Source organism: Arachis stenosperma, chromosome 5 (genome assembly GCF_014773155.1).
Source record: "Arachis stenosperma cultivar V10309 chromosome 5, arast.V10309.gnm1.PFL2, whole genome shotgun sequence".
NCBI classification, from domain to species: domain Eukaryota; kingdom Viridiplantae; phylum Streptophyta; class Magnoliopsida; order Fabales; family Fabaceae; genus Arachis; species Arachis stenosperma.
The window spans coordinates 139068923-139093461 of NC_080381.1; the positions used below are offsets into that span (position 1 = coordinate 139068923).

General features: G+C 31.9%; 1 protein-coding gene and 2 long non-coding RNA genes across 3 annotated transcripts; 1 reads left to right on the forward strand and 2 right to left on the reverse strand.

Annotated features, from left to right (window-relative positions):
• The first annotated feature begins 7832 nt into the window (after positions 1-7832).
• LOC130979407 (60S ribosomal protein L34-like) lies at positions 7833-9427 on the forward strand. The gene is made up of 3 exons (XM_057902846.1): positions 7833-8090; positions 8929-9038; positions 9120-9427. The coding sequence occupies exons 1-3, from the start codon at positions 7932-7934 to the stop codon at positions 9211-9213; spliced, it is 363 nt and encodes a 120-aa protein (XP_057758829.1). The 5' UTR covers positions 7833-7931; the 3' UTR covers positions 9214-9427.
• Positions 9428-15042: 5615 nt separating this feature from the next.
• LOC130979993 (uncharacterized) lies at positions 15043-15501 on the reverse strand. Its single transcript, XR_009086839.1, has 3 exons — positions 15457-15501; positions 15208-15321; positions 15043-15137 (listed from the first exon to the last, which is right to left on the reverse strand). It is a non-coding gene; the product is annotated as an uncharacterized LOC130979993 (long non-coding RNA).
• A 1411-nt stretch (positions 15502-16912) lies between these two features.
• LOC130980024 (uncharacterized) lies at positions 16913-17607 on the reverse strand. Its single transcript, XR_009086853.1, has 3 exons — positions 17563-17607; positions 17034-17099; positions 16913-16950 (listed from the first exon to the last, which is right to left on the reverse strand). It is a non-coding gene; the product is annotated as an uncharacterized LOC130980024 (long non-coding RNA).
• Between the last annotated feature and the right edge of the window lie 6932 nt (positions 17608-24539).

Sequence of the window (24539 nt, forward strand, 5' to 3'; positions counted from 1 at the left end):
CTCTTCATATCACGAGTATTTGAAACATGTATCATTCTCCTCCTTCTCAAAACAAGATTTGTCATCGAATCTTGTAGCGAAAAAAATAGTATATGAAAAAGGACAATTATAAAAAAGATATTTTTTTGTATTCTTCTCTTTTTTATATTTTTTGGCACCGTATACTTTTATTTTTTAAATATAAAATCTACAAGAACCACTAGATAATAGTGAAATACAAACAAGAATGACAAGAACATAAAGAAGGATGTGAAATATATTCGACTCTTTTTTGTTTGGATATAAGAAGAATAGACATAGCTTAATAAGAATTAATCTAATACTTGAATTCTGATACTGATACGTGATCATCTTCTCTATCTTTTCCTAGTGAATTTGCATTTAAATTATTGAGTTTAATCAAGATTTAAATATCTTTTAGCCACTATGGATACTACTTTAAGTTGTGTGCATTTTCGTTTATTTCAGGTAACTTTCGGATGGATTTGACGGAGTTTTGTAGCAGAAAAGGAAGAAAGCGAATGATAATGTCAACCCCAACCTCCTTGCAATCAAACAAAAATAACTTGAGCTACAGAGGTTCAATTGACGTGATTTTAGCGACATTGGAAAGCTAACTTTCAGAGCTTTCCAACGATATATAATAGTATACCATTTTCTTCCATTTCATATGGCCTCCTCCACGCTGAACTTGCCTCTTTACAAGTTCAGCGCCAGCCCAACACTCCAAGGGAAGAATCACGCATCACCCCACGCTGAACTTGCCTCCTTCCAAGTTCAGCGTGGACCTTAATGAATCAAGTGGTCCCCAATACGTCCAGAGGCTGCACGAGAAGTAATTAATCAATTTTGATTAAACTTTATTTCTTTTATAAATAGGAAAAGATATTATTTAATGTTTAGAAAATATATTTAAAGGGAAAAGAATCAGCTTTTCGCGCTCATCTCTTCTCTTCTACCTCATTCCGCAATTTACCTGAATCTTAGTTTTTTTTTCTGAATCATGAGCAACTAAACTTCCACTGTTAAGGTTAGGAGCTCTGTCTATTGTATGGATTGATACTATTTTTTTATTTTAATTCATGTACTGATTTATATTCAAGAATTATTTTCGTTCTTTATCTTATGAATTTTGGGTGGAACGGAAATATGACCCTTGTTCTAATTGAGTTCTTGTATAACTTGAAAAAGCTCTTTACTTGAACAACAGTTTGAAAACATATTCTCCTAAACTTCTAATTATCTGGACTTAACGGGATACATGACATATAATCTTTTTATATTTAGGTAATTAGGATTTATGTGGCATATAAACTAGAATTAAACTTCACCTTCTAATTGGAATTAAGTGACCGAAGAATTGGCGGTTGAAGAATTTTAGAGGAGACTAAAAAGGTCTAAGGAATTAGGGTTTAGTCACATATAGTTTGCCATGAATTAAATCTTGCATGATTAAAATAGTTAGTAAGAAAAGTCAATCCGGAAAATAGATATCTTTGAAGCCTTAACTGTTTCTCCATATATTATTTACAACTTGTTTACTACTTGCTTTCCGATATTCTGAATTTATTGTTAATGCGTTTGAACTCTCTCAACACCATTTTCTACTTGCCTAACTAAGTAAATTAATCAACCATTGTTGCTTAGTCCATCAATCTTCGTGGGATTGACCCTCATTCACTTGAGGTACTACTTGGTCTGACCCGGTGCACTTACCGGTTAGTTTGTGGTTGTAAATTATGCACCAGATACCTAATGATAAAAACAAAATGACATGAATTAAAATTAAATAAGAAAGATACATTAAAATTAAAATTGAAAATAAAATAGATAGGTTAAAATTGGATATAAAGAGAAATACTTACTTTTTATCCAATTTCTTGATACAACAACAAAAGAACTCCTCAACTTAATTTGTTCACGTCACAATTTGAGAATTGAATCGAAAATACCTTATATCAAATTCACCGTACAATAAGAGAGAGACTCACTCAACCTCACTTGTCTATACCATGGTTTTGTCTTGAAACCAAAAAAATATTTTGACACTTCTGATCACTCAATCTACAACTACAATAGCTAAAGAGGTATTTATAATCTCTTAGTAAGTTAAAAAAAAATCCTAAAACTCACAAACATAAAGTTCAATTTATTAAGAGGTGGATTTACATATAAACAGTAAAACTTTTATTACGATTTATAAAAAAACACATTTAACCATAAACTGCCTTAATCCTACTACGATTTATGAAAAACTACGTCTCTATGGCTGTATTTGTTTACAGAGACATGACATTGAGATAAGGACACCGAGACACAAAATTGTGTTTGACAGAGAAGATATAAACAGAGACAATAGTGTATTTTGTGTCCATCCTGACAGGAATGACACGGAGATACTAACAAAAAACACAGCTTATTTTTTATTTTTTCTTTCATTATTCTTGTTAATTTTTTATAATTATATTTTTTATTATTATATTTTTCGTCTCAATTTTTTTAAACAAAAAAAAAAGAATAAATTAGATTTTCATAATTTATTCTAATTTATTACCAAACAAAATATAAGAATACAAAATTTTGTATCACTATTCTTTATGTCTTATTCTCAATGTTTTGTCTTATCATGTTCTCAGAAATAAACGCAGCTTATGTATATTAATTGAAAAAAATTATTTTGATGAAGAAAATTATTTTTTTTAATATAAAGATAATGTTACGATAAAAAAATTGGGAAAAGATAAAGATGATTTTTTTAGAATAAAAAGAAAACCTAAAAAAAGAAATTATCATATACAATACACATGTTTTTTAAAAATTAAGTATAATTTTTTGTTTTTCATTCAATTTTATTTTTTATCAAAAAATTTTCCTTAAAATAACCCTAAGTATCTAAATTCCAACCGTCCAAACAATGAGAAACAATGGAATATATATATTTCTTTATTCACAAAAAGATCATTTCCTAATTGAAATCATGAAAATCAAATGAACTTATACAACCTAATATTCATGATTTACTAGTATATAATCACTCACCTTAATTCTAAAAATCCCCACTACTATCACTTTAACATGGTTCATAGTATTTCATTTTTACCTTAGAATAACTAATTATAGTTTAGTAAAATGGTTCTCACTTATATTTTTTATTGGTTTGTTTAGGAGTGGGTATAGTTTGGACTTTGAAACATTCAAATTGTATTCATTTTAGAACTAATTTTATAATTCATGAAATTAAACTAGAATCGAATTAAAAAGAAACTCGTTCTAAATAAGTTTAAAAAAATAAAAACCGGTTTTAAACTAATTTTGATATTTAAATTTAAATTTTTTTAAATAAATTTTTAATTTTAAAAACCAGATTTTTTTAACAAAAAATTTAATTTTAAAACTAACTTTTAAAAATTAAATTTTCAAACTAAATTCTTTAACCAAAAACCTAATTTTAAAACCAGTTTTTGAGAAATTTAATTTTCAAACTATATATTTTTTTAAAAATAAATTAATATTAAAATCCTTTTTTTAACTATATAGATTCATTATAACTTAAATTTTGTTCTTTATAAAAAAGAAACTATATATAGTTAAAAAAAATTAAAACTAGAGAATAACTTTAAAAACAAACTCCAAATATAAAGCAAATAGATAAAATGTCGAATGTGTCCAAACTCCCACTACCAATTAACTTCTATATTCCACCACCAAAGTAAAAAAACATACAAGCCTTCCTCTTAAACATGGCAGTGAATTGTTCACTCATCTTCTAAACATCTCCTGAATGAAAGTTGAGTTACCAATAAAAGTCAAATTCATGGAAAATCCTATTGGTGTAATGTCAAGACGCTTGACTTTACATTGTTTAAAATCCATTCAACAAAGTAAGATGAATTTTTGTTTTGAACAAGTTCAAAGTTCAAAATTATATTTCTCTCTTCCCTTTGTTAAAAAAATTCAGAGCATAAGAAATACAGTAAAAAAAAAAAAACGAAAGCTTCGGTTAGAAGAATGAAGAATAACAGCGGCATCAAGAAATTCAACAAGCTCAAACCATGAGGAACAACAATTATCAACAGCAATTATCAACTAATTAAAAAACTTATTGTAATAGAAGTAAAATAATTAAAATCAGCTGAAAATTAAATTAATTTGATTTGGAACAATAGCAATTACGTATCCGTAAACTCTCTCTACACTAAAAATCTCATCATAAGTTTAGTGTATGATATATATAATAGGGATAAAATTAAAATTAAAATAAGTTGAAAATTAAATTAACTAATTTAAATAAGAAAGAAGCACTAGCAGAAAAAATGAGAAGAGGTGAGGCGTTCAAGGGTTGAAGGAGAAGAGCCAAAAAAGAAGAGGACTGGATTTATGAATGATTAAGTCTGAACTGGTTCTAAATCAGAGTTAAAGTTATTTTTAAATTTGGATCTTAATTTAGATCAGAATCTAGAACTACATTTAAAATTAATTAAATAGTTTGGATTAAAAATTTAATTATAAAATGAATTTAATTTGGTTTAATTTTTTATTTAAAATTTATTTTTTTAATAGTTTATTTTGAATTTAATTTAAAACCCAAAATCTGTATTTTTTTACACACCCTTACTTATCTTAATAAACACTCTCTATACAAATTAGTTTACTTCAATAAATACTTTTTTTATTATTTATTCATTATCTAGACTTATGTATATCATTTAAATTTGTTTTGACAATTTAAAAACAAATTTAGAATTCGATCTCTTCATATACTGCGAGAATTATTGTATTTGCATAAATATGAATCTCAAATGTTTTATTCAAGTAAATTGTTCTAATTTTTTTAGTTTATGCATCATTAATGTTTCCTATTTTTAAGATATAAACTAATATTTGTACTTATCTTAAATTTGATATAATGTCATGTCATAAAGTAAATTGTCTCAAGCTTTAAAATAAAATAATAAAAAAAATAGCTAAGTCAAATAAGTGCATCAGCACAAGTGTTTAAGGGTAAAAAACCATATTAAGCCAAATGAGTCAAAAAATAACGTAAATACGCCAAAGCAAAAATCGTTTCAGCAATAAGCCAGAAGCTATTTTTATATAATTCGAACCAGCTTGGTTCGAACTCCATTTCTACATAATTCGAACCAGCTTGGTTCGAATTATATACAAACACATACACACATAATTCGAACCAGCTTGGTTCGAATTACACATAAACACACGCACACACTAATTCGAACCAGCTTGGTTCGAATTACACACAGTAATTCATGGTATAATTCGAATTATGCTGTTAAAAAATTAATAATTTATTAAAGAAATTTATTAAAAAATTTATTAAAAAAATTAATAATTAAAAAATTAAAAAATATATATTTTTATTTCATACGTTAAAAAAAAGTTAACAAAATATTTAATTACGAGACTTCTTTAAAATATTAATGAGCTATCAATTTGAATTCCATACAATACTTTTCTGTCCATTTTTAATAGTTCATGAATATTTTTTAATAAATTTTTTAAATTATACTACAAAAATATTTTATCCTATGCAAAATAATTTAAAAAAATGGCTTAAAAATGTTAGGAGTACTATAAAAATTTGTAATGTTATAATAACTTAGGTAATACATGCATGTACTCAAATTTTAAATAAATACTCTACATAGTCAATAATAATTTAAAAATGAAAGAAAATATTTTATTCCATACAAAATAATTAAAAAATATATTTTATTCTATACAAAATAATTTTAAAAAATGGCTTAAAAGATGTTATGAGTACTATAAAAGTTTGTAATATTCTAGTGATTTAGGTAAATACATGATAAAAATATTTTTTCTTTAATTTCTAAATTATTAGTGACTATGTGGAGTATTTCTTTAATGTCCTAAGTCATTAGGACATTACAAATTTTTATAGTACTTCTAACAGCTTTTAAGCCATTTTTTAAATTATTTTGCATAAAATAAAATATTTTTTTGTGGTATAATTTAAATAAATTTATTTTTTGACTCATTTGGCTTAATATGGTTTTTTACCCAGTGTTTAATGTATCTCAATGCTGTCTTTACGAACAAAGGGGCCATGAAAATCCATTCGGATACTAAACATCAGACTTTCCCCATTGTATGCAAACCTTGTTAAAAAAAAAAAAAAAAACTCAGAGGAAATGCAAGAAACAGAAGCACAGGTTCAGGAATTAGTTTCAGGGTAGTTACTGTTTGGCTTGTTGTGGTTATTGCGTAGTGTGCTGTTATTGCGTAATGAAGATCTCAAATTCTTTTGGGATCAATTGGGTGTAAATCTTTTGGTTTATGTATCATCAAAGTTGCCTATCTCAAGATATAACTTACTTTGTAATACAAATAAGTGGATACAATAATAATCAAAGATTGTAGTGCAAAACTAATATTTATACATCTTTTAAATTTGAAGATTCCTCCTTAATATAATGTCATGATAAAGCAAATTGCTTCAGGCTTAAAAAAAGAAGAAGCTAAGTCAAATATATGACATTCTAGTTTATAGGTGCCACCAATACGTGCGCCTCCTTCAATTTTATAGTCCATACTTGGTTGGTTCAAGAAATATCATCATTTTGCTTCTGCTTCTGGTAAGATGCAACTTGTATACTTCACCAGTTGCTTTCGTAGGGTTATCGGCTGTTTCCAACATGTACTTCTCACCTGCAAGGCGAATAACCAACGGCCGGCCACAAGCTAACCTCCCATGCATTTTCTCCTTGGCCAATTTTGCTTCCTGCATACTCACTTTAACAATGGAAATCAGGGACTTGCTTGAGAGCCAAGTAACTAAAGTATGCAATCAACCCTATTTGGGTAAATATAAACTAGGTGAATTTTACGGTGCCTTTTATTATTGTGTCTAAATTGTCTAATTTACTTTTATAGGTAAAAAATAAAATGTATAAAATAAAAGTAAAATAGTTAAAATTTATTAAATATTATTTCTTTACCTTTTTTAGTAAGTTAGGCACCATAACTTAGGCACCATAGCATTCACCTATAAACTAATACTTGTACACATCTTAAATTTAAAGATTCACGGTCAAATTATGTAACTGTTCTTGACTATCAATTTCACGTGAAGTCGATCGGCACATGAGTTTTCACCATTATTAATATTAACATTTGCTGGGGTGGTTGTATTATTAGTGGTGTAGTGAGTTATTGGGGTGTACGCGGATCGGGTATGACCAAAATTTCGATCCAATCCGCATTAAAATCATCGGATCGAATTGGATCCAATATATGCAGTTTTTAAGGTTGGATTCGATCCGATCGGACGCGGATCGGATCGGATCGGATATCGATATATCCGCAAAACGCAAAAATATTTTTAAAAGCTTATTTTTATTAAAAAATATCAATAAAATTTATTTTCTATTCTTTTAAATATGTTTACTCTTAAAATAATATTAAATATACTTTTTTTAAATAATAAATTAAAATAATACAACATATATGATAATTATTAATTGAAATAAAACATAAAAAGAATATTTATTTATTTATTTTTTTATTTTTGCGGATATGTGGATACCAACACAAAATTCATAATCCAATCAAATCCAAAAACTTTGCGAATCGAATCCATACCCACAAATTTCTAATCAAATTCAAATAAATATCGCAAATATACGAAATCGGGTCCGATCCAACAACACCCACTGAGTTAGGTCGTAACCGGTTCTTTCTGTGGGTATGGGTCTTGTTTCTGGCCCATGTGATGAACAAAAACAAAAAGGCAAGTATAATGTCCAAAATGAAATGATGACCGTCCGATCTAGGTCATTGCCAATTTCAATTCATCCATTCATCAAGTACCCTACCATATAATCTGTCTCTGTGGCGCCTTTTCTCCTCTCTTCTAAAAACCCTAACGCAGCAGAGGGAGCAGATCAAAGAAGATGGTGCAGCGTCTTACCTATCGGAAGCGCCACAGCTATGCTACGAAATCGAATCAACACAGAGTGGTGAAGACTCCTGGTGGCAAGCTCGTTTACCAGACCACCAAGAAGAGAGCCAGCGGCCCTAAGTGCCCCGTCACTGGCAAGAGGATTCAGGGTGTATGTCCCTCTTTCTTTTTTTCTGTTTCCATTTTCATTTCCTTTTCTCCTTTCGTATAAATTTGATGTGCTTTGTTGTTCCCTGTAGAAATTGTTTGTTTTTTTCTTGCATTTCAATTGTATTTTTCAATTGCTAGTGTTTGTGTAGTTGGAGATGCATGGGTGGAGAGCACTGATGCATTTTAGAAGAATCTGGGAACTGTAGGAGTTTACATTAGGGTTCGGGTAGCTGAGTAGTGTGATCACTGAGAAGAGTAATTAAAATGGAGCTATTTTGCATTTAGGATAAAACTGGGAGTCTGCAACTCTCCATGGGTTTGCAGCATATTGTGTCGATGTACAAATATAACTGGCATTTGCAGCTTTAGGTTACTTGTCTGATATGAGACTGAATCGATTTGTGCTTGTTGAGGGGACAAATTAATTTTATGAGATTCCTGTTTAGTAGTTTAGCTTGTTGTGAAAGTTTGATTCTTGTTTAGTACTTTAGTTTTTTGATACTTTTCCTTGAGTGGAATTTCACATTCTTGATATCTAAGATATGAGTTTTGTGCAAACATGATATTGGTGCAGTGGCATTGTTTGGTCTATGCAACTGGCCCATCATTGGGATAAGGCTCTAAGCTTAATTATCCAGAGCATAGTGAATATGCAGCTGTTTATGCATCATACATGTTTTTACCGTGCTTTGTCAAGTGTATTTTACTGCAAGGGATTTGTTTGTACAAGAGTATTTTTACATTTGAGGCATATAACTTTTGTATTTTTTAAGTTTGTACAATGGTGTCTACAGCTAAGGTTATTTTGTTATAATATGATTTATGGTTGATAATTGCAGATTCCACACTTGAGGCCGGCGGAATACAAGAGATCAAGGTTGCCTAGAAATCGCAGGACTGTGAACCGTGCATATGGAGGGGTTTTGTCTGGAAGCGCTGTTAGGGAAAGGTTTGTTTTCAACGTAGTGATATATCTTCTATAATATCTACTTTTAGGTGTTTCTTGCTTATATGCTCCATGATTCTGTAGGATTATTCGCGCATTTTTGGTTGAAGAGCAAAAGATTGTGAAGAAGGTGTTGAAGATCCAAAAAGCTAAGGAAAAGCAATCCTTGAAGGGTTAAGTTTGGAAAACAGAATGGAATCATATCTTTTTGGAGGACTCTTAGGTTTGAGTGATTATAGTAAATCACAAATTTTATTAGTGTTATTGTGGTGTTCATTGTTCTTGTTGGCTTGGCTGAACACATTCCAATATGGTTGTTAACAAATTCATTTCTATACAGTTTTGTTTATCTCAAGATTCTATGTTATTTTCATCTTGATTTCTAAATATTACTCGACTCTTACACTTCAAAAATGTGGCCATCAACATAAAACAATAAATTTGTAATTCAATACGTGTATTGAGTTATGAATGTACATAAATTCCTAAGCAACATACATAGTGTTGAGTTATGAAGAAAGGACATGGATATTGGACATGTACATACACTATTTTTAATTATTATTTTTTTTTGTGAAATATCAGAACTCGGTATATATATATAAATTATAAAGTGTTTTTTCAAATAAATTTTAAAAGTATATTGATATTTTATTAATAATAAAGTACAAATAAATATTTTTAAGTGGTTTTAATGTTCTATTACTTGTATAAAATGTTTAAGATAAATTTTTGTTTTAATAAATAATATGATATATTATTTCACAATTCATTTTAAGAAGATAAATTAAGAATAAGGTTTGAAACCGTGTTGAGCATCTTATTTTGATAGTGATAGATAATTAGATAGAGTTGGGAATAGCAATTGTGGAGTAAGTATATAGGAAATAATAATGTCACTCTTACTTTTTATAATTCAACTTACATAATATTTTTGCATTGTATATTTGTATGAATTTACCAAAAAAAAAGTGACATTAAAATAAGAATGACAATATTATTTCCTTATTTATTATTATTATCTATTTGACTATTTATATGGAATTGAAACAGAAACAGAACTTTTTATTTGTAAACCAGGATGAGGAGGTTGTTCCTTTACCCTACATAAGGCAACATGTCACATTAAAACAACTGCACTTAATTTAGTAGCATATGAAGACTACTCATTTCCATGTCTGGTGCTTCCAATCCAACTAGTCAACTACTAAAGTTCCAAAGCTCAGACATTCAGGTGTGGGAGCCGTTGAAGAAGCTGGATTGCTCAAGAAAATCTTGCTTGCTTCTCTTCTCCTTTCGATATGAGGATGGGATAGCTGGCTGGCATTGTCTGAACAAAGCTAGCAAAATCAAAGTTAGTAATATCAAAATCACAAATTTGTACCGGAAAATAATGATGTTAATAGGAGTCTGGATTCTCGGTGAATTTTGTGCTTGATTATATATAATTTTCACCATTGTTCTTTACAATACTTTTTATATTTATGTTTTTAAGCTATGCCGTAAGTGACAAATAATATCAGTTATACGGATGAATCACTTTGGCTATTGAAATATTAAACGTTTCAATTTGGTGTATGAAAAATACAAATGCGAGTCAAATTGATCTGTAGATTAAATTAAAATGTTAAATCTTTTACAATTCAAATTAACTCGCATAATTTTTTGATGGGCGAAATTTGAAGCTAACAGATACTGGCAAGTGCACCAAATTGTTCAAGTAATATACGTAATTGATCACGTATATAAAACTTATTTACATAATCAGTTTTATTAAGATTTAATTCCAAAAGATATATATTTTTCCAATTTTACTGGTTTGAGATGTAAGGAACTGATAAAAAAAATAAATGTTGATATATTAATAACAAAAAAATGTAAATTGATTACAAACATGTAATACTAATAACAAGCACAGTGCTGTTATTTAGTTTATACAAGTAACTGACTCTAAAAGCAATTAAAAATTTATTATTAACAATCTTAAATTACTCTTGACTAATTTTATGAATAAAATTTACGGAAAAGCTCTGCATACAAGCCATTAGGGCTTGTATGCTTTACAAGTTTATTAAACAATAAATTTAAAATACGCGCTCCTCCACGTACGTTGATTACACGCGCTATATAATATGCCGCGTATATCTAACTTCCAAATTTAAAATATTTGTTTCCTTCTTCGTTTTCGTTATTTTGAGATTTGGTTGTTCTTCTTCTCGCGCGTCTTCCCTCATTCTTCTCCATCGATCTTTTCCTCTTCTTTTCTCACTGGTATGTTCTTCGTTTACGTTATTTTTTCTCTCTGCAACTCGAGCTTCGTTTTCTTTTGATTTGTTTTCTGAAATCAAAGTTCGAACTCGTTTGAAGATAATGGATCCTTCAAGCTCAGATTTTGTGCTGAATCCAGGCGATGGATTATGAATTTGAATCTAACAAGTTCCTGAGGTTTGATTTACAGTAATTTGTATAGCATTGTGTAGTTTAAAAATTGCTGAACATTGTTTAATTACCTAGAATTTATAGCAGACGCTCGGGTGTAGATCAATTCTTCTTTGGGTGTATTTTAGCTATAAGTGTGGGTGGGTGTATACACTTTACTGGTTTTTTGTTATTTTTAATTGAGTTGTTGTTGTTCAGGTGTATTATATCAGACATGATTGGGGTGTGTTTTAGTTTTGATATGGTGTATTCTGCAGCCTGTGTATTGACAGTTTATGGCTTTAAAGGTCATTCTGTAGTTGAGTTGTTTCGGTCGGGTGTATCATATTAGACATGATTGGGTGTATTTGTATCATATCTATGGGTGTATTCACAGTTCTGACACGGTGTATTGTGCAGCCTCTCTCGGTTGTTGATGACGAGCTTGTTCCGAAAGTCGGAATGACCTTTACGACCCTTGAAGATGCCGGAAAATTTTACAGGAACTACGCCAAGGCTGCAGGTTTCTCTACAAGAGTTCGGTGCACAAATAGGAAGGGAAACGAGATTAAGAATCAACTGATTACATGTAGCAGAGAGGGAAAATGGAAATCTAAAATATCTCCAACCGAGAAGACCAATCCGACAGCCGGTTTAAACTGTCCTGCAAGAATTTATATACACACATTGAAGGATGTCGGTACTTGGATCATTTCATAGGTTGTGCTGGATCATTCACACCCCTGCTGTCCAAGCAAAGCAGAGATGCTCAAACAGCACAGGAAACTAAGCATGTCCATTCGTCGTACGATAGAGAATAACGACGAGGCCGGTATCAGACCAAGCAAAACCTACCAATCATTTGTTGCGGCTGCCGGGGGTCACCGCGAGTTAAATTTTATCGAAAAGGACGTGAGGAATTACATTACCAGGGAAGTGCGGAATGTTTCCGAACAAGAAGATGCAAAGGAATTCGAGAAATATTTCTTAAGAATGAAAGAGAAGAATCCGAATTTCTTTTTTGAGCTCGAACTCGAGGAGGATCAATCGATTAAGCTGGCTTTTTGGGCCGACGCAAGAAGCAGAGCCGCCTTTGAGTATTTTGGAGACGTCATTTCATTCGACACCACCTACAATACAAACAGGTAACAAAATGTCCCTGTTTATGATGCTAAATTAATTTATTTTTACGAATCCGCAGCAGAGGTGTATATGGCCGTTCATTGGGTGTATTCGAAGCATTTGTTGGGGGTACCTAATGATTTTGCATTCTGGACCATGGTAATTCGTTTCAGGTATAATTTGGTCTGTGGTTCTTTTGTCGGGGTGAATCACCACGGTCAGTCAACACTTCTCGGATGCTCTTTGATGAAGAACGAAGAAATTGATTCATTCAAATGGTTATTTCAATGCTGGCTTCGTTGCATGGGAGGAAACGCTCCAAAAGGTTTTCTCCGATCAATGCGCATCAATGAAAAGGGCTCTAGAGGCCTGTATGCCAACAACAGTTCACCGCTGGTGTATTTGGCACATCATGAAGAAGATTCCAAGCAAATTAAACGGGTACAAGGGACATGCCGATATCGAACAACAAATGAGCCATGTTGTTTGGAACTCTCACAGCAAAGACTCATTTGATAGGAATTGGAACGATTTTCTGGTGAATTTGGTCTTGCGGACAACAAGTGGCTTTCAGGTAATGTGTTTTTAAAATCTGCAGCAGAGGTGTAAATGTACGATCTCGGGTGTATTTTACTGTGTGTGTTTGGGTGTATTATGCAGATCTGTACGAAGACCGTCACATATGGATTCTTATCTATCTGGACCACCACTTCTGGGCAGGGATGAGAAGCACACAAAGGAGCGAGAGCATGCATTCATTTTTAACAAGTACATCACCCGGAACAGCTCTCATTCAGTTCGTCAAACAGTACGATAATTGCCTCGGAAGCAGGGAGAGCAAGAGAGAGAGAATCAGATACTGCAGATTTTCATACGGTCATACCGTGTGCAACCAAATCCTCCATCGAAGCTCAGTTTCAAGAGCGTACACTCACGCAAGTTTAGGGAAGTCCAAGCCCAATTCAGAGAGAAAGGCGAATTGCATCACTAGATTAAAGAATTCCGCTCTAGGCTATTCAGTTACGAAGTCGCAGAACAAGTTTCCAGCTCAATATTCGACAAGTTCGCGGTTACCTACGACTCAGTTGTAGCCAAGGTAAAATGCCAATGCTTATTATTCGAGTCGAGAGGGATACTGTGCCGTCACGCACTAAGCGTGTTAAGCTTCGAACAAGTAAGCCAAGTCCCCTAGATACATACTGGAACGATGGAGCAAGAAGGTAAAGAGGCAACACACACACATCAAGAGCAGCCACGACGACACTAATGGAGCCAAGAAGCAAGAGGTTCGACCAATTGGTTTTTCGTTCGCAAAATATTTGCGAATTTGCCCTCCGAATCGGAGGAGCTGACTGCAATTCTGCACCGTGCGTACGATAACGTCATGGCCGAGATGGAAGCACTAAAAGGCAAAAGGAAGGGGACATTTCTTTATCCCACGAAGACGCCAACTTGGAATCCGTTAACAAGCTTCAAAGCCCGCCAAGGATTCGAACAAGAGGACGTCCAAAAACAGGCTAGGTTCAAAGCTGGAGAAACAGATTGCAAATGCCACAAAGAAGAAGAAGACGAAAGTTTTAAGCGAGGTAAATGTAATGTTCTTTAAATTTGTGGCGATTGAGTTTATTTTTCTAGTTAATAGTTAGCTAATGCGTGAGTGATATATTCAGATAAACCTGTTTGATGCTGCATCAGTGGCGCATTCAAGTTGCAGCCAATATCAGGGACAAGTTATAATTATCAGTTCAGGGTACCAGCAGCAGGGGATAACTCTTTGGGTGTATAGTTATAAGAGTATGGGTGTAAAATCACTGTTACTTTTGGGTGTATTTTTGTTAATTGACAATTACATATAGACCATATATAGATACATATAGAACAAAAGCTGTAAAAATTCACAGGTTATGGGGCGTATATTTCAGTTGATGTTTTTTTTCATATTTTAGTACATGTAATTCATTCATTTTGAATACAGCACAGACAATTGGGTGTATATTTTATTCAATCTCGGGTGTATTATTAGACTTGCGTTGGGTGTAACAGTATAATATGCGTATGCCTTGATTTTTTGCTTTATGTTTTACCACCTGTAATACAGTTTTTGAATACATCACAAACAGTTTACCAGCACAGATAGTTTAACTATGGGAAAAATATACATGGAATAGAAGTTGTTGATAAATGGCAAATATTTACATCATTTGTTCAATTTACAAATACCCAGTTTCTATATCAGCAGAATTAATCTGACAAAACGGACTCAATAATACAGAGGATGGCTTCGACAGCCTTATAGCACTACTCTCTCTAATTGCCCGTCTCTGTGTATTCATCTCACTGAATAGTATCCGGGAAGCATACTCCACTCTATAGTGGTCCACCTCCTCCTACAATTAAAAAGTATGTTATGTTTAAACAGAAATATTAATTCAGTAAAGTAATACATATATAGTTCTAAAGACAGTTACCTGTGTCCAATTATCCCATTCATACTTCCCCTTTTTAATGTTTTCCGGCTCTATTAACTCAAGCCACTTCATTACGTAGATAGCGCAGTCATAGCTGAAAACGAAGAAAATAAATTACAAATCTCATTTAGAAAAGTTTAATGTTCAGAGTCACAAATTTATACCTTGTTTTTTTGGCCTGAAATTTTAACATATGAGGCTTTAATTTCCTTCTCCTTCTCGCCTTTCTCGAGAGGTTTCCCGCCGGCATATGTTATCAATCTTGAAAATACATATCCCTTAAATACCAAAACAAATCAGTAATACACCCGAATGAATGGACAAGATACACCCAACTGAATATGGAATATACACCCAACTCAACCTTCAAAATAGACCTATCTATTAAAGTAAAGAAGACAGAGGCAACTTACAGTGAATTTATTAATGTCCTTCTCTCATCGCTTGGAGCTTTTTTGTAGCGGGTCAAGTATTTGACATTTCCGCTTTGTTGTATTTATCAGCCATAACCACCAATGTCCCGAGTGGCAAACAGGAGCAAAAATCTGAAGGATTGCCACATTTCAACAGTGTTATTTTATTTGGCATATAAGTAAATAAATAAGCGTACTAACAAATTTAGCAAACCAAAACTTACATATGGATGCGAACTTAATTTTTTTCTATCTATGAAGTGAATGAAACTCGGGTAGGCTTCCACCCTGAATTCCTTTTCCGTTTTCGGGGATATGAATTCCCCCCTTGGGTGATCCGAAAGTGCCATGCTCTGCAAGAATTGCGATACAAGAAATGAAAAACCGAAAATACACAACATACACCCAAATCAAAGCACAAAATACACCCAAATCAAAGCATAAAATACACCCAAAGTTCGTAGAAGTAACACTTACCACAATATCGGGGGGGAGACAGTATATTTGTTCCTGAAACCTCTTTTCATTTTTCTGGTTTAGGATGAGGCAGATGGCAGATACAATCTAGAAATCAATTTTAAATTAATAAACATTGCAGTTGACTTTGGTGTAAAAACATTAATGTTAGTCTAAAATTACCTGAGATTCTATATCACTTTTTGCCTGGAGGGATGCAAGGTGCGTTCTCATCAAAATGTATTCTCCTTGGCCAATCAGAGTGCATATCTCCTCAAACTCGTCAGTATCGCCTTTTGCATCTTCCTTCAGTCTCGTCCCCCAGGTGTAGCACTTTTGTTTCATATCATCCGGAATTTGATTTATTCCCCCAGGAGTTTCAAACTTTGCAGAACTTTCTCCCCCAGTCTCCCTCTGAATTTGTGGACTTTCGTTTGTTCCCTTCGCCGCATTGCTTGCTAATTTTTGGACCAAAGTGTCTAATTGTTCTAGCATACTTGCAGTTTCTGGAGATTTTTCCCTTTCTGTCTCCTGCGTTGACGCCCCCGCCTGGCTTGAATCAGTCAGTCCAAGGCTGAATGATGGCATCCCTGAATCTGTTTTAGGAACATAGGTTGCTGTCCATGCCATCATCAACAGGGCAGCAGCGTCTTCTGCGGCTGGATGACTGTGTCATGATGTATAAGAATAAGAGTAAGAATAATAATATACGGATGATAAGCAAAGATTGATTTTAGTCTGATGAACTTACATTTTAGTTGGAGCTGGGGGAAGCGTGGGTGTGGTTTCTTGAAGTTTCTTGGGGGATTCAGGAGTGCTGCACAGTAACACAAAATTAATCATGGCGTAAAGAAAAAATTGATCAGGAACAATATACACCCAAACTGTATGCAAATATACACCCAAACCCTAAACAAATATACACCCAATACTATTTCTTACTTTTTTGTAGTCCCTTCAATCCGTAGCATAGGGGTTGGTTCGAAATCTGTGTCAGGGGTTGTTTGGGATGCCGGCACAAAAACCTGGATCGGGACTCTAAACAAGAAGAAAAATGAAAGGTTAACAACGCCTTTGAAAATAATAAGGTTATAAGGTTGAAATATTCTTGGAAAACTCACATTGCAAGCGCTTCCGACGGTGTTTGTTCCCTCACAACCATCATATTCGAGTCAGTCGGACTCAACCTAAAATAACGCAAAAAAGATAAAAAATACACCTGAACAATTCAAAAAGAAGACAGGCTCTGTTTTTTGAGAACTTACATACTTGCAGTTTTTGCTTTTTTTTGCTGCCTTTTTTTTCTTGAATAAAATAATAAAGGACTTTTTTTTCTAAAAAATATATATACAGAATTAGAAGTAGAAGTTATTAGAAGAACAAAAGTAACGGTTATTTGAAAGAGAAATTACATGCTCTGAGACGGCTGGTTTACACTACTCTGTTCTGTGCGTCCTTGAGAGGAAGGATCATCACTTCCCAAGTTCACAGCCGGTAGTCTAAACAGATTTGATGTTATTCAAACGAAATATACATCCAACTTAGTAAACAAGATACACCCAAATTGATCCACAAAATACACCCAAATTGTTTCACAGAATACATCCAAATCATGATAACAAGATTTTATTAAATAATAAAGCTTCTTACGTTTCAGAGGACACATAGCGACCTTCTGTCGATCGCAGGTCAGCTTGGTTCTCCCTGCAAAACAAGATACAATTATTAGCAAACAAAAGACACCAAAATCTCAAATACACAGCCCAGCAAGACATACCCCTCTGCAGCAGATTTATCAACGTTTTTCCTTAGCCATTCATCCAGTTCGTCACTTGATATTTCATATCTCTCACTACATTCATAAAATAAGACGTTAACACAAAATAATTACGATGATAGACCGTAGTATAGCTTACGAGGTACTGTACCCGTCAAAGTATTGATCTTCTTCAGGAGGTGAATCCTCCACAACAACTTTTTTCTTTTTTTGTTGTGTTCTGGGTGGAAAAAAAAAAACAGTACCAATCAGAAATAAAAAATTAATTTTATCACATATTTTTATCCAAAGAAACGCTTACTTTTTTGGAGTTGTTTTTGTTTCTTTCTTTTTCTTCTCCTTCTCCGCAGGCGATGATTCTTCGCTCCTATAAGTTAATAATAGACACTTCAGTTAATACACGAAATCTTTATAACGAAGCCAAAAGAAATGAGTATTAATTTCAGGACATTACTCATCACTTGGTTCAGATTCAGATTCTGAATCAGAATCTGACTCGTCTTGCCTCTGCTTTCTTTTTCTTGAGTCCATTCTGGAAGGCAAACAATTGTCATTTAGAAAAATAAAATACACCCAAATGAATTCACGAGATACACCCAACTAAATATACAATATACACCCAACGCAGCAAACGAAACACACCCTGCTTAATAAGCTACATACACCCAACGTGGACAAACAAAATACACCCAAACCGAAAAAGAAATTACACCCAAGTATGGTACTTACTTTTTTCCCTTTTTGCCGGGGTGTTTTCTTCCCGAATCCTCTGAGTCTTCTTGAGCCTCAGACTCAGAGGTAGAAGTGTCACTGTCAGTAGTTTCTGTGTCCGAAGACGATGTTGGGCTCGCCTTCCTTTTTTTTGTTTTTTTTTTTATCTTTTGTTTTTTTTTCTTTTTTTTCTTTTTTTCTCATTTTTTCTCTTGTCTCTGCCAACTTCACAAGCCCCTGAAACATGAGATATTTTAGTTAGCACCATTCGGGTAAATAAAATACACCAACTTATTATGATTACTCACCAAAATTTCCTCTCTCTCTCTGCATTCATTCTTTCGACCAACTGCTCCTTAGTCCAGTTGGCAATCCATGGCTTTGGTGGTCTTTCAACCCTGTTCTTGCCTTTGTTTTTTGAAAGATGAAAGTAGATTATCATCAGGGCGAAGAGGCAGCCATTGATTGCCTTCTTCTTCTTCTCTTGATAGTCTGTTATGCCCTTGATCATGAAGGTCAAAACATGCCCCCCCAGTTTCTCTCCTCTATGCCGTCCATCTTAAAAATTGGGACCAGGTGCACGGGCGATATTTGTTTATCGTCGTTGGCAAAAGGAACGCCATCTGTATGTAGAGGATGAATATCCTCTTGAAACATCAGGCGTTCCTCTTCGTTGCCAATGCCGATTTCCATCATTTCATCGGTAAGACTTTTGAGGGTCTTGCCCTGGAATCTTCTATAAATTTTTGTCATCATCAGAAAGTTTCTTATAGTCAACTTTCTCAGGAAATAGATCTCCTACAAAAAGGAAGACAACAAAGCATCCAAGTCGGTTCAAATACACCCAAGCATCAGGTTAATATACACCCAAGCAACAACTAATATCATCTATAATTTTGAGCTAATTACCTGTTGCATTGATGCCAAGCGCATCACCTATTTTTTTGGGGTTATTTGGAAAGAACCATATCCTGTCTTCAGTTGTTCTCCCCAAGTTTGAAGTTGTTTGCCAGCTCCCTTAAGAGTTGGTGATCCACCCTCAGTGGTGGGATGGCATCAAACCCACGGAATCCAAGATCCCTCACAAATCTTCTTCTCCGTCATGTTCTGAACTTATCATTCAGGAGATGTGGCACATTTAAGGTCTTTAGTTTGGTTTCTTGCTGCCATTTTCTCTGAAACTAAAAATACACCCAAAGATATCAGTAATATCACCATATATATGACTCAGATACACCCATTGATAACAAAAAGATACATCCATTGATAACAATAAGATACACCCATATATATGAGTCAGATACACCCAAAGATATTCGCAAGATACACCCATTGATAACAGAGAGATAAACCCATAGATATTATTCAGATGCACCCAAAGATGTCAAACAAGATACACCCATTGTTACAGTGAGATACACCCATAGATATTATTCGATACATCCATATAGATATCGTCAGATATCACTCAACCATGCTTCAATATCAAGCCACATTACAGGTTAAGCAGTTTACACCCCGAATCTACGGAATAAACCCCCCAAAAATCAACAAAAATAGCAGGAGAACTTAGAATAACAATGTAGAACGACGTAGAACTTAGAAGAACGACGTATAACTTAGAACAGTGTAACAAAGAAGCAAGAGTAATAGTAAACCCTAGAGAACGACGTAGAAGAAAAGTAAAATATACAGTATTTTAATGGACTTACGTTGAGTATTCTTGGTTTGTTTTTCTTCAGATTCTTCACAGAGAGGTTGATGGTGTTTGATGCGTTTTAGTGTAACAAAGAAGCAAGAGTAATAGTAAACCCTAGAAGAACGACGTAGAAGAAAAGTAAAATATACAGTATTTTAATGGACTTACGTTGAGTATTCTTGGTTTGTTTTTTCTTCAGATTCTTCATGAGAGGGTTTCGTTGTTTTGAAAGCGCCTTGAGAAATGGAAGAAGTGGAAGAAGTGGAAGAGTCTGCCATACGTAACCGTTCGAATATTGAGCGCGTGATTTTGACGCGCCATCTTATCTCTCTTCATGCGCGTGATTTCTGTTTGGGCTGGGCCAACTTGTTTGCTTGTAGGCTTGTATGTGTAGCAGGCCCGTAAAATTTAATAAGGAACTCACATACTTTAAGACATGAAAAAAAAATGAAAACTCTCAAATTTCATAATACAAAAGTAGAAGGAGTTGGTACTTTTTAAGAGTACAAAGATAAAGAAAAAAAATAGATAAAATAAATAAATTATAAAAATGTCAAACATCTATTAAAGTAGATGTTTGATATTAGAATAACATATTTTAAAATTATAACTTATATTTAACTATTTAAGTGTGAACTTAAAAGTAAGCTTAGACTTGATTATGTGTGAACACAGTCTTATTCTTAAAAGTAGCTTTAGGATTGTTTCTTAAATTTTAACTCATGACTCTATCACATGCTCACAGCATACTAGCTAGAAAAGAAGAGAGGTGAAAAGTGTAATATCAATATCTATAATGATAAAGGGAGAACATAATTCATAAAATACATTAGAAAACAATGCACGTTTTTAGCAAGCATTCCCCCAAGTATACATTTGTGCGTTTGTCCCATTAGACGAATTGGATGCCAATATAAACCAGCAAGTACATATCAAAATTTTTCTAACCAGAAAACTTATTTGTTTACTTACATCTTTGACATTTTCATATTTCATTTCATTCATCACATGAAGCTTCTACCAGCATGTCAAGGAACCCTTTTGGAGCATCCTTTTCAACTGCCGGCAACTTGGGTTGAAACCCATAACTTGATGCTGCCTCAAACTTAGTCCATAGTTCCTTCTTCAAAGTATTTTCAGCAGGATGTTTACCTGTTCGGAAAGTGCTTTGAGGTTCGCGCCACGGAGTGTTCTCAATACGTGATACGCCCGTGAGTCACAAATAATGAGGGCAAAAATACACTAAAATACCAACGCAAGTTGGCACAGATGAATGAGAGTCTGTATCCCTTAACCATCTCTCCCGGGTTCGATACTCACTGGAGGATGGGAATGGAGCTTGCTTGTTTGGGAGGGTCGCCCACTTTGTATGCCTCTGCAGTACCCGAGAGATTAATCGCTGGACTTCCGGCCTGATGGATACCCTAGTGCAAACCATAAAAAAAAACACTAAAATAAAATTAGTTAAATATCAATATATTTATAATTTGAAAGACATACAAAATATTTATAATTTAAAACTAAAATTATATATATACATAAAAAATTTTAATAATTTTACTTATATCTATAATAATTATATATAAGAGTTAAAATAAAAAATATGAATTAGAATTCAATTAAAAAGTTAATTTTTTTAATTAATTTCAATTTATATCAGTCAATTTTTTCAAAATTATATTATTTATCTTAAAATTTAAATCCTCATATATCTAAAAAATTGAGTATTTTTATAATTAAAAAATAGTTAATGTTGGATAACTAAAAATCAGTTTTTTATAATTTTTTATTATTTAATATATAAATAATATTTTTTTATCTCAATCAATTTTTTTAAAAAAATAAAAATTTTATTTATATTTAAAAAACTAAACATTAATTTAGTAATTAATTAATTGACTATTTTAAAAAGAACATCATCACTATTTATTATTTTTTATTTTTAGTTTTGATATTTAATTAAATTTAATGCGATATATATAATTGCATATTAAATTTAACAAAATATGTTTTTTTAACATAATTCTCAAAAAAATAATTTATAATATGATATAGAAATAAAGATAATATAATAATAGAATCAAATATATTCATTCATTTATATTTTATAAAACCTAAAATAAAATTGAACTAAAATCATGTATTAGAAGTATTCTAATAATTATGTGCTTTAATAAGCTTACTTTAGATTAAGGATTTTCTAAATAAATATCACTTAAGTCACTAATGTTTTAGTTCTCACTATATTTGTTTTGATTTTTATGCATTGATGTAAAAATTTTATACAAATTTAATAATCATGTATTATTAATTAGCATGTTATCAAAAATAAATTTAATCAAACCTCATTTTCGTAAAGAACTAGTCAAGCACTTAAGGATAAGATAAGAGATTCAAATTGGGTTGCTGGTAAGTGGCAAGCAACAACAGACCTCAGTGGAACTCCTTGCCCCAGGGTTTTGAAAACCTAAGTGATATCAAACTAATAGAATTAAAAATTCATAAGTTTAAAGATTTAACCAAAATTTAATTATATTTAAATTAATATAATTAAATAATATGTTTATGTATATATAAATATATATATATAATATCTTTTTTAGAAAAAATATATATTATATTTTATTATTTTTAATCGATTAACTATTAAAAAATTAGATTAATTCGACTAATTAATTGATTATTTGAAACTTTTTTTAATTTTTTTATCAGTTTATTATTAATTAATTTTTATCTTAAACCGAATTAATTTATGATCAATTTTTAGTTAGCCGGATTAGTTTGTGATTTCCAGTCCGGTTCTCAAAATGCTGTCTTACACCAATATAATGATGGAATGAAATACATTTTAAACTTCTTTCTTCTCTTCTCCCTTGGTCTTTTTAATTGAAAGTTTGATAAGACTAAGATAGGAAATTATATTTGTCAATTATCATATTAGATATAGCAAACTAGTGCTATCTAGCATTTAGGGATTAGGTCAAGTGAATGATCAAGTCCACCTTATGCTTATATGTTTGGTTGATGTAACTTTATTTGCCAAGTTTGCTCTAACAAATTGGAGCTCATATGACATTTTGTGTTTCGTCTTTCTAAAATAATTTACATGAATAAATACGTTGAAATTAAAAATTACATAAATATTTTAAACATAAATAAATTATTCGTTATGTCCTAAACATATATTATATAAATAAAATCAACGTGTTTTAATTTATGGTATTTATATATAAATCGAATCAGTCAAATTCAATTTAATTGAAAACACAATAAATCTTATTAATTAAAATCAATTTATTAAAAAAATGTCGAAATACTATTAAATTGTATCATTCACAATTGATTTAACGTATTCTGTACTCACTCAGGAAGGATGAAAAAAGGATGATAAAAATATATTCATTTATATATAATTATTATTAATTTTTCATTATCCAGTAAAGACAAGTGTCCCGCTCTATTCTTAACCTGGCCGTGACCAATCTCATCTTACAATTTGCTTATTTGATGGCTAAGAAGCAAGTGAAATATCTGAACATTACCATCAGCATTCTCCATGTCCATTGATTTCTCGTCAAGTGGCTCCAGCAAAACACAGGATTTTGGGGGTGAGGTAAGTCAGCATGGTGATGCTTCTATTATTTTCTTTCCAATTCCTGACTTAGGAATTTTTTGTGTTTCTTTTGAGTTCTGTAGATTTTAATGTCATATCCTGTAAAGCATCATTACTACTACTAGGAGACTCAGAATCCTCTGAATCACTGTAATGAATCCCAATAGGAATTGAAGTGGACTTGCGAGACTTTATGTCACCAAGATAATGGATTTTAGATATAAGTTCAAGCAAGACGAGATTTTGGAGGTGACATTTTAAAACGTGGAATCATCATAAAAATACATATAATAGGTAAAATAAAATAGAAATTGATATTAGAAAATAAAAATGATAGGTAAAATAAATAAATTATAATATACAAACTTGATTGACATTATAAAAATAAAATCTAACACCAGATGAAGAATTAACTAACAAAGTTATAACGGATTTAAGAAGCAACTAACTTAAAAATTTGATGACGCACTTCCTCATTATTTGAATCTTAGAATTTGGACATCTCTACAAATATTTCAGAATCATGACACCAAAACCAATATCAAAGGATGTTGCAATTCTTTGACCTTGTAGTCCACACCTACTTGGCTACATGTTATTATGAAAAGTTTAATTATATTAAAGAACAAATCTTTTGAAATTATTGTTTTATTTTAAATATTAAATTATAATTTTTTAATTTTAAATTATAATATAATTTAAATTCTAATTCCTCAAAAAAATAAAGATTAAACAAATTTATAATAAAAAATTAATTAATATTAATTAAATAAAAATAAATTCTAATTATTTATACTTATTTATTTAACTTAAGCACATTTTGTCTA